Raw genomic sequence first — 11820 nt, 5'->3', positions numbered from 1 at the left:
ATTAGGTAGGTAATAAACTTGAATATTGGTGATAAATAATTTTGATAATATCTGATCTTATAATTTCTTGGGATATCAGTAAGTAGAATATGGAAAGTTTAACAAAACAAGAAATTGAAAAATTCAATAAATGAAAAAAAATTTACAAAAATAACTAGTTACTCATTATTTTTAACGAGTTAGATTAGATTATTTTACACATTAAATTTAACTAGTTAAGTTACAAAGTTAATATATATGAATTAAAACTAACTGGTTAGTGCCCAGCTTTGCATATAATATTAGGTACTATTGATATTGAAAGTCTGATTAACTTACTGAATGCTTTAGCGACCGACACTGTGCTCAAAATTGACACCAACGGCACAACTATCGCTCCAGGCCATAACCTGGACAGTCCTTCGAAAAAGGTAAACTTCTCGTCTTCGTCTTCGTAGTCCAAAAACGGAAGCCTAAATTGTGGTATGCCACTAGCTATGGTACCTAAATATGACAAACGGTGTAAGGTAATATAAATGCGTATTTTATTTATAATTTAAAATAAATTGCTGTTTATACATTATATTTAGTACCTGTCAATACTAATGGTGACTGGCCTTGTCTGATTGAAAAATATGCGATTATCGACGATACGATGACCACGAGAACATTGCTTCCGGTGGTCAATAAAAACAATATTACCGAATAAGATTTTGCTTTTATTCCTTTAGCATTGACTTTTATGGATTTTAAGCTCTGCAAACGAGGCGCCATGTTTAAACTGACGTTCGGTTTACACTATTTATATTAAGTACACTCACCTTCAATCCTATCAGCACGAAAATACATAATAGTCCCATAGCGGTGTCTGCTAATCGAAAATGTTCAATGTGTTCAACAAACTTTATCCACATTTCCATGCAGTTTTTTGCGTCATAAGAAATGCCGAACAATCCTCTTAATTGTGAGGAAGCCATAATAATAGCCGCGGCTGATGTAAATCCGCCTGTCACCGGCATCGATACGAATTCCACGACGAATCCTACACAGGGCAAGTAGAAAAAAAAACCAATTCAGATATTATTTAGTTTAGCGTGAATCGAAGTCACGTCGGACTTTATAAGTTTGGTAAATAAAACAACCATCCATACTAGATTTTTAACCAATGAAAGGGCTACATGAAACTTTTACGAATATACTGCTTCAACTTTCAAAAAAAAAAGTATATATTTATGATATTTGTTTTGTATTACACCATCGTTATATCTTCGTGGAATAGTATTCATTGCATATTTTACTACTGTTGTTTGTATAGCACTTTTATATAATTATTGCGATTATTTTTATATAATTTTGCTTCTTCTGTGAATTAAGAGTTTTACTTTTATATAGTGTTTATTCAGTCTACATTAATTCTACATGTCAAAATGTCAAACACTATGTAACAAAATGTTTTATACGATTCCTTTTACAGAGTTGGTATGAATAAACCATTGTTCTATTCTGCGTTAGTGTATAACTTTAAAGTTTAAACTACCCGTGTCCTTATAATATTATGTACCTGTTTTGGACATTAAGAAAATTACTACTATATAGGTACGCGTCGTATGTAATGTACTCTATAGAAACTTATTCTCTAATCAGTCTTTAAAGGACTTGCATTTGAGCATATTTGAGGTGGCATAACGACAACGACCCCCCACGGTATTCTTTTAAACAATATTATTTACATTGATACAAATATATTAAAAACATTTTTTTTTTTTTTTTTTTGATGATATTAATTATTCTTAATAAACACACCGTTAAATGAAATGGAAATAAATCGGGGTTGGATCGAATTTTATCTGATAACAAACTTGTTGTACCTAAGCGGAAAAGTCCACATATGAGCTCGACAATTCCAGACACAAAACAGAGAATTACCGCTGTAGTTGGTAACGCTGGATTGACGTAGTTGAAAGTGAGGAACGCAACAACGGACGCAGGGCCAATAGTAATTTGACGTACTGATCCAAATATTATGTACATCACGCTACCGAAGCATGCAGCATACAGTCCAAACTAATAAAACAATTAATAATGATCAACAAATCGCAATTAGAAAATATGTTAATATATTAGGTAGGTATACCTATCCTCAAGTAGTTATCAAAATATGTATTTAGACATTATTTTGCCAAATTTTAAAATAGCTAAAATACGGCGATAATTTTAATAATGTGTAGAGGTCGGAATAATATTCTCTTCAAAATCGTAGCTATACAAAAATAATCAAATATCCTTATTCTCTTAAGGCAGAAGATACCTGATTACCTACCTACCTATAAGAAGACTTTGTATTAGGAATGTGCTGAACTAGGAATATTGGAAAAACCGAATACCGAATATTTTGTTTTCTACACCTAAAAATACCGAATGTTATATAAATTAATATTATTCGGGATCCGGCACAGAATATTCGGCGTTATTCGGTAGGTACAGAATATTCGGAGTTATTCGGTGCAGAATATTAAAAAGAATATTGATATCAAACACAGTAACTAGTAACATAACTACATAGTACATATGTATAAGCTATAAAGTTTATTATGTAAAAAAAGCAATTTTTCTGCATTTCTGGGTAATAATCTGTTTCTTTTGTCTTCATAGATGGTACCAGCTTCAGAAAATTATATTATATTTTAGATTATATTATTTAATTTAAAAATTTAAATATCAAGTACTTAAATTGTATTCTTGACCGAATATTAATAAAATACGCCGAATAGCCGAATATAAATTAATCCCAAAATATTGACCGAATAGGCCGGATACCGAATAACTACCGAATATTTGGTCCTTCCCTACTTTGTATAGGCAAATAATATACGCGCGAGAACTATAGGTCACCAATAGAATTTTTTTTTTTCAAAATATTGCATGTACATTTTTTAATTACATTTTTCCTTACACCTGTTGATTTTTTTAAACCTGGTGCTTATACCTTAAGTTTCATAACAATTGACTACGGCAGTTTTATGACATTATTATGATGATAAATGATAGTAAAGTGACTTAACGTTAATCGACAATACATACACTGTATTATAGTACCTACGGTTATAAACTTATATGAACAGTGATCAAGATTCATTTGTTTTGTGTATTTTTGTGGGGTAAGGGGGATTTGTTTACGTAAATATCAAATATTTATCAAACTATGGATAAACCTCAAACACAAAAAAAAAGTTCAAATTCTTCAAAACCTGAGTTTTGCGTACAACTCCTTGCAGCTCCTCTTTATTTTTCAAACGAAACACGCTCCATTATATGAATATTACCTCACCCGACACCCGACGGCCGACACTGACTAAAAACAGATTAATTAAAGGGCGATATATAAGAGATTCAGAAACCGACTCTACAATTATTTAAATCCTATGATCATGGACTTAGCATCCAAAAACCTCACAACGCCGTATGAAAATTAATTGGTTTTAATGCCAAAGTAATAATCAACTCATTGTGTTTATTTTATTTAATTTTATATTGTATTAAATAAAGTCTCGGTGAATATGGCCATTGGCTGTTATTATGTTTATATAATCCTATAAAGTAAGAGGTAGTAGTTATAAGATAAATATTCAATACCTATATATTGGTGTAATCACATAAGTATTGTTATAATTAGAGTTTGATGTTTTTCTATTGGTCTAAAATTAAGCTAGATAACCAAAAATGTGTTTCATGCTACAGTAGAGTGATTTCATACCTTCAATGGTTCTACAAAAAATTAAAATAGATGAAAATTTAATATTTTGTTTAATCATGTTTTTATAAGTTATTATTAAGACAATTATTACAAACCGTAAAATTTTATAATATATTAATATAGTTTCCCTAGTAAATTTTTTATATACATTTAAAAAAGCAAAGACCAAACAATAAATATTATCCTTCTAGGTTTATAGAATCTTTATCCAACTTTTTTCGTAAATATATATTAATAAATATTACATAATAATATTATTTATTATGTTATGTGCATTAGAAATGTAACTATTAAGGTACCCAGGAACACACTATTAACGCGCGGCGTCTTAACACTTGATACTTGATATAGATAATGTTTAGTAACTGGGACACTATTCTAGTTCAAATTCTGATTTAGGTAGCTATATTATATATCATTATTAAAAAAAAAAAGAAAATCAATTGCTAAATAATTTATAGTAAGAAACGGTGGGGGGGGGGTTATCGATTGAAAAACAGAAGTTTGTATTGGCTGCACAGTGCACAGGACATGCCTAATTTTTAAACGGTACAAAATTACTCGATCATAAAATAATTACGGTCTTAAGGGGATTCCACCCGGTGATTTTCTGTTTTAGACTAACACACGCGCGACATAGTATAAATTGTAGACGTGTTTTTTGCCAAACATACCAATTTATGTAATTATAAGGGATGATCATTCTGAAAACAGATTTGAATTCGTCATCAAGTCTACTTGAAATCAATTTTCCTAAATTTTTGATATTATGCCCCAAAATCCTAAGAACGTCATATCAAAAGAGAGTATTTAAAAATTGTCGTGATTCAATTTTTGGAGAAGGTATACCTTTATAAAATCAAAAAATCGAAAATGTAGGAAAGTTGATTTCAAGTAGACATGACGAAAAATTCAAATCTGTTTTTAGAATTCTTATCACTTCATAAGATAAATTGGTATGTTTGGCAAAGAACTCATCTAAAATCCTATGTCGTGCAAACAGAAAATCACGGTATCGAATCCCCTTAATTTGTACCATTTAAACATTTTTTGGGTTTTTGATAGTTAGAAAAAAAGAATGAGAGGTGGTGAGCACGGACGGTGAATCATCCTGCAATGTATGTACACAGTTACACGCGTCATGTTCACGCGATAAGCGCACTTACGAGTGGGTCCAGTCCCGCCAGCGACGCGTATGCTATAGATTGAGGCATCAGCGTGAGCGCTACAGTGATACCCGACACGGCGTCGTACAGCAAGTCCGACTTCTTGTACTTTGGCATCCATGTCAGTATCGGCAAATATCCGACCAATATGTCATGGAGACGGTCGCCACAAGACCCCGTGTGCACCATAATGATGGCGTGTTATGTCCTCAGCGTGGCGATTCACTGCTTGTCGATCATCAATCGATCGCTGTACCTACGTTCGCTGGTGGTGCGGTGCAGTTACAGCTGCACCCAGATCTCAGGGCTGTAACACTATATGGATGAGACACGTGATTGGTGTAAACAGTCGGCTGTAACAGAAAATAAATACGACGTTGAAACAATGTAGACATAGGTACACGAACAGAGTGGGCAGTCCGGCGGTTAAGTGCACGCACATTTCAGTCGTATATAATATATACCTAATATATATTATATGTATTATGTAACCACAACACATTTCAAATATATTTTTGCTACACCCACGTGCGTTGTACCCGTCTTACAAAATGTATAACATGAAAAATTATAATTCTGAGTTATCTATTTAACTCGGGCATGTTATTAATATAAGAGCTAATTGACCTATTATCAAATTTAGAAGTAAGAGTATATTATCTAGTGAACGTCGTAGGTATATTTTTAGATTTTAATTTTAAAGCAAGTTTTGAGTATTTTAAAATGCATAAACAATTTACAATTTTATAATATTTGACACTACTTCATTTTCAAAATATACTTAGAAGAGTTAGTAAACTTTTTACTGACGCGTAGTACAATAAAAATAGAAATAGATTCAAAAAATGTTACGAAATTGAACTTAACGCTGAATACGTAGCGCTTAACTGTCGTAGAATTATTGGATGGGTTATCATAATGATTATTACAGATTAATGTAACATATACATTTTTAAAAATATTGTCCACGCATATGTGCAAAAAAACAAAACTGTTTTGATTTGCCATTGCCATTACTATTATTCCCTTCTTTATCAAAAAGTAACGAATGTTTTTAGATATTTTAACTGTATATAATAAACTGTAATAGAACAGATGTTTTAAATATAAAACGTAATTATTTATAATAATTAATCAAAAAGTAAATAATTAATCGAAGTATTGAATAAGTATTTTTATAGTTATTACTTAAAAATTGAATAGTAATTCAAATAATTTTCAAAAGTATTTGTACTTTAAGTCAAATGTATAGACATTATTAAAATAAAAAACTTTCCTAAAATTTAAAACACTAGTGTTTAATAATTATTATATAATAATTACAAATATTTTAATTTAAATTCAAACACTTAATAAAGCAGCTCTAAAGTCATAGTTATCGTACTAGAATATTTATCATCGGCGTGTGCCCTGTATGGTAATATAGGATAACATTGTCGTTAATACCATGGACAAACACTGAACAGACGTGTTGAATTTATAGTTTTCGATTAAAATAGTTATAATTTGTATTCATGTTCATTCGGTTTCTTCGACTAATAAATGTATAAACAATGCAAACCGCCCATACAATACAATCCCGTAATCTCTTTCATAAGTTATTATTATCATTATGATATAAAATTCACAATAACTAACATTTGTAATTAATTGTTAAACGTATAACCGTAAATCGTAATTAACCTTACTCCGCAGAATGATGTACTGTAAGAATAAGACTCAATCCATTTTTTTTTTTAATAACCATGGCATTTACAATACACTATACATTCTATACACTTCAATAAATTAAGGAAAATTTTATTATAAGTTGTAACTCATCAACAATTTTAAATGTACGATATAATAAACAATGCGTCCCGCGAAGAAGTAACCGACCGGCGTCATAATATGATAGTATACCTGAAGTTATGAAAAAACCCCTTCAAAAAGGTGATCCAACTTTTTTACTTTAGTTATGGCAATTCAACTTTTTTTAAGAGTATATTTTAATTAAGTAACCAGTTGAAGTCCTATAGGTATACATAAACATAAAAATATTCAATTAGCGTTCGAGCCAAAATGAAATTACTGTGTGAGCTCCCCTACAGCAATCGAGGGGTTGAACGAATCTATGAACATTCCCCGAGTCTCAAGGAACGTGCGTACAATATTTAATGCCAATTGGTCTACATGTCTACATAAGCCCTCTCCAAAAATACATTCATTTTTATATTTATATGATAAAAAATATAATATGATAAAGGACAAAGGTATATTATGTTACTTTGCTACTCAGGGCTAGTTTAGCTTTCTATCAGTGAAATAATTTTTTGAATATGTTCATTATAGTTACCAATAATATACACTGACAGAGTTTACATACAAAAACATTTTACCTTTTTTCAATGTAATATAGATTCTTATATACAACGTTATGAATAAATACATTTTACAGACGTTTATATAGGCGATCGCGTTTTTTTAATATTTATAATTTTACTGCAGTGGTTGAACTCTTATCGATTATGATAATGCATAATGTCACATGCACACGCAAAGAATAAAAAAACACTGAACAATATTTTAGTTAACAGCTAGTATACATTAAATACTAATAATAATAAAAAATAATAATGACCGCTTTAACTTTAAATGAAACTACACTACGGTACACTGGCATTGTGTCGACTGAAACATTAGTGAACATTTTTTTTTCATAATATCAAATTAAAATCAGTCCGTAAATTGGTAGTCAGTAATGTACCTACCATTTATTAGTCATAGATTAATTAAGTTGTATGGGCGTAAATTGTTATCAATTAGGAAAGGTGGTAAGATAAGGTAAAACGATTAAACCAAGTTTAACGACGACGAACCATTTGTTATCAATGCCTGAAAAGTGAAAAAAAAAAGGTATTTATTATTGTATAGATGTTACAAAAAAATATAAATATTGCCGTATGTTATATAACTGACCAACTATAATCATGTGTTCCAGAGGAGTATATTAGGTATAGTATAAACCTATGAATAATAAATATGTTTTTGTTAATAAGTAATCATAACAACGAAAACCTTACAAAAAACGTATATCAAGCCCAAAAATATTATATTAATGTTAAAAAAACTAAAATAAATCCAAGACTATAATAATAATATATTTCATTTATTTAGTTTATCTTTATTTCTCGTATTTTGCCGTATGTAGCGGTTGGTTCATTTTTAAGTAATGTTTAAGCAATGAAGCGTTTAAACTATAAAATATATTGCTGTGCCTATATAGCAAGACTATGATTTGCAAGTTTGCAATGTGCTAACAAGGGTCATCGTCGTCTTATTCGGCCGTCACTCGTTCGCTTTGTCCGACAATTATACTTTTTAAATTTGACCTACAGCTTTGTTTCCGGTCGCTTGTTTTTATTACAGTATGATGACGTCCAAAAGGGTTGAATAGTTTTATAAATTATAATATTCGGTACTTTAGTCTTGATATTTCGATTTCACTTAACTTGGCGATTGGTTTGTGCCACTTGTTTCACCATGTTCCATTGGCAATCGTTGGCGTTTAATTAGAGTATTATTATTATTTTTTCTTCGTATTTTTACGTGACGAAAGCGTGATAGGTACCATTGAAACGACCGTTAGGTGTTTGTGTGTGTTTAACAAGGTTTATGGCCTTGTCGGCTATTTTTCATAGCCTTTAATCGTTTCACAATCTATAATATATTGTATAATACGGTAGGTATAGGTACTATGCAAAAACAACCAGGGATTTCTTTGAAGTTGGCTAGATCCGTGTGGCTCATGTTAGTACGATACAATATTACTAAAAACGATTGCCTGACGTAACATTTCAAATTAAACAAACCTTCAGTGTAGAGGAAGAGGGGAAGTTACTTTACTTTTAGTGATTAAATCGCATTATCTTTCAAAATTGTTATTATTTAAGTTTTTTTTTTGGTTATGTTAAATTTTTTTTGAGTTCAAAAAGTAATTTCATTACCATAAGATCCTTTTGACTAAATAATTATGTGTGAATACACCAACTTTGATAATCAAATATATGCAATTATATAAAATATTTATTCACATATTTTTTAATTTATTTTAAATAACAATGTGTTTTCTAAACTATTACTTGTTAAAGATACAACTTTTTCGTGAATTAGCTATTACAAAAACGTTAATGTTGGAAAATCGTACGTCTTAATATATTTATATGTATCAGTGGCATATCCAGGAAATGTGTATGTCTTTAATTACCCTTTTTTTTTTTTATTAATCTTAATACAATATTCTAAGGTTAACACGGTCAATGGAGGGGACCACCTCCTGGCCACTCCTTGGCTATGCCACTGATATGTATATATAATCATTTGGTTTAATGAAAATGTAAAAAAAAAAAATAAAGCAACGAGTAATTCAATTATTTCATTGCAAACTAGTTATATTTCAATTTCGTATGCATTACTGAAAATAAAATGTAATTAATGTATCATTAAATTACTTATAAAGTAATTTCGTTAAAGTAACTTGCATATTTAAGTAAAGTTATCTACCAACACTGCAAACATTGAAACAAGTAACTCATGTAAGAGATAGATCGAATTGATTAAATTTAAAATACCTACTGAACATTTACAAATTACAATTTACTGACAAAAATAATAATCTATGATCGTCTGTAGACTGTAATAATAATATAACCCAACTGATTGTTATTGTCCACGCCGTAGTTATACGACTAATATAATTGCATCTATATATTAATATTTTATCACTAGATGCGTAAATGTCATATGTGTATTGATATGAAATCTCGAATCAAATAGTATTTGAAATCGAAAAAATTAAAAACTTCTATTTTAGTTTTTTTATCGACTTATTAGCGGATTTTTTGCATTTGAACTTTATACGTACCTATATCGGGCTTTATGAACTACAATTCAGCGATAGTCCATACAGCTATTAATTATTATATTATAATGTAGATTATTTATTAGGTACCTGCTTAAGTTACACTTTAATTTTATTGATTTTAAATTTGTTTCTATGTTGTGCAGTACGGAAGGTCTCTATAAAGAATATGTGAGAATTTATACCTTAATGTTTGCAGCTTAAATAAAACTAATTACTGTTTATTATGCTCATCATTAATATACGTTCAAAATGTAAGCTGTGGTTTCCTGTCCAATTATAGGGCTTTTAAAATATATTTGCACCGAATAGAAATTTTACTTTTAGCATCTAAATAGATAATTTATTCAAACATAATTCCGAAACAATATTATAAAATGGTTTTTTTAAAGTGAATATTTTGTCTAATATTTGTTTGAAGTTTGGTGCGTAAATTGACTTGATTATTAAGTATTGTTTAAAATTGGTTCTACGTAAGTATGAAAAATTAACTGCTTTAACCAGCTATTACAGAGCGAATCTAAGGGAATATGTAAATTACATATTATGCTTTCATTAACCGACCTTTCTAGCAAAAAGTTTTAAGGCAAACTAAAATATACAGAGAAGTTCTTGATCAGTTGTTCTTGTGGCTTCGAACTAAGAGGTTCCCAATCTAAATATTTTAATAATTTAAGTGAATTTAAGTGAATAACTGTGAAGGATTGTGATACCTAACAAAAGTCATGACATGACCTTTTTCATAATTCAGTTCAAATCAAGACGATTCGTGGAAGAGAACTAATGACTTCTACTGTAGTAATTATCCATAAACCTATATATATTTATAATAAGAGTGTTTTATTTTATTTTTGTGTCAATTTGTTTTGTTTTAAATGTTACAATTTATATGATTATACAATCGTATGCTCGTGGTCCGTGGCAATTTTTAATCACGTAATGTGAATTATCCAAGGACTGTTGTTGCTAATATATATAGAAACATTTGTGGTTTGTATTTGTTGTATATATATATATATATATATATATATATATATATACATATCATAATCATTATTATTTTTTAAATCTTTATCGTCGAGATGAGTCTTTGTTAAACGTATTAATGACCTTATATAATTATTGTTGTTATTGTTATTATTATTATTATTATTTTGTTTTTGGTATTTTAATTCGTACAGTAATGCTCAGTATTATGTTATTATATCTCAAGGATCAACACAAAAAAAAATTGTTATTAAAAACAATAAAAAACCCAATACATTAATCGCTCCGCTATAATTAGCATAACAAGCGTAGAATCAAAAAAGGTCCATGTCAACTGAATAGGTATAATTGTATTACCTACATATAGTCTTAGCCATATAAGATATAACATCTGTGTATACCACAAATTGTATTTAGGTCTTAATGTTTTCTATTTTGTTTATCGTGGTAAAGAAATTTTTGTCTGGAGATTGTTCCGCCATGCGGAAATACACTGAAACAATTTTTTTCTAACTATACCTACTTATACCCCTATTCTGACCCCCTTTAGAAATACATTTTTACGGTTTTCTGGCACATTTCTAAAAAAAAACATATTATTTTATTGGTTAAATGCGAATGAGTTTTGGAAATCTGTACACATATCCTATTGCTAGGTTTAATTCTCTAATGAGATGATGATTAAACTAGGTACCTAACTATATCAAATAGCTAATTGGAATTACAAATTATTACGAGACGGCCAATGTCCATTGACGATACGGAATAATCGACAAAACACTATTTGTGAGTGCATAGTGCATTTTCGTGCATTTATTTATATAATATGGTATTTATTAAATTTATAAATGTAAATGATTTGTATTCGTAAAATTATTTCGGTGACAGACGGCAAATAAAACCACACTAATACGATTAGTAAATTCAACTCGTCAACATATTATAATATTATAGATTACAGCTATAACACCATAACCTAACCTAACCAGTTTACAGTAGTGCAATGTTGTTATTTGTTAATGTCGAATGACTTT

General features: G+C 29.6%; 2 protein-coding genes across 5 annotated transcripts in view; one reads left to right on the top strand and one right to left on the bottom strand.

Annotated features, from left to right (window-relative positions):
* Nucleotides 1-318: 318 nt before the first annotated feature.
* LOC100575199 (sodium-independent sulfate anion transporter) lies at nucleotides 319-7890 on the bottom strand (the record flags this gene model as incomplete). Its single annotated transcript, XM_016804489.2, is given in 6 exon segments — nucleotides 319-483; nucleotides 573-735; nucleotides 801-1021; nucleotides 1848-2043; nucleotides 4900-5252; nucleotides 7278-7890. Coding segments are annotated over 5 exon segments (934 nt in total), but the record flags the coding sequence as incomplete, so codon positions are not given.
* Nucleotides 7891-9474: 1584 nt separating this feature from the next.
* The window catches only part of LOC100165717 (sodium-independent sulfate anion transporter), a 69174-nt gene continuing 66828 nt past the window's right edge, over nucleotides 9475-11820 (top strand). For 3 of the 4 annotated variants that reach the window (XM_016804491.2, XM_029487856.1, XM_029487854.1), the window contains exon 1: nucleotides 9475-10597. The gene's annotated coding sequence lies outside the window, so the exon portion shown is untranslated. The remainder of the gene's footprint in view (nucleotides 10598-11820) is intronic. The other variant, XM_029487857.1, reaches the window with a different exon arrangement.

This window comes from Acyrthosiphon pisum, chromosome A1 (genome assembly GCF_005508785.2).
Source record: "Acyrthosiphon pisum isolate AL4f chromosome A1, pea_aphid_22Mar2018_4r6ur, whole genome shotgun sequence".
Taxonomy (NCBI): domain Eukaryota; kingdom Metazoa; phylum Arthropoda; class Insecta; order Hemiptera; family Aphididae; genus Acyrthosiphon; species Acyrthosiphon pisum.
This window is presented reverse-complemented; position numbering and strand designations above follow the sequence as displayed.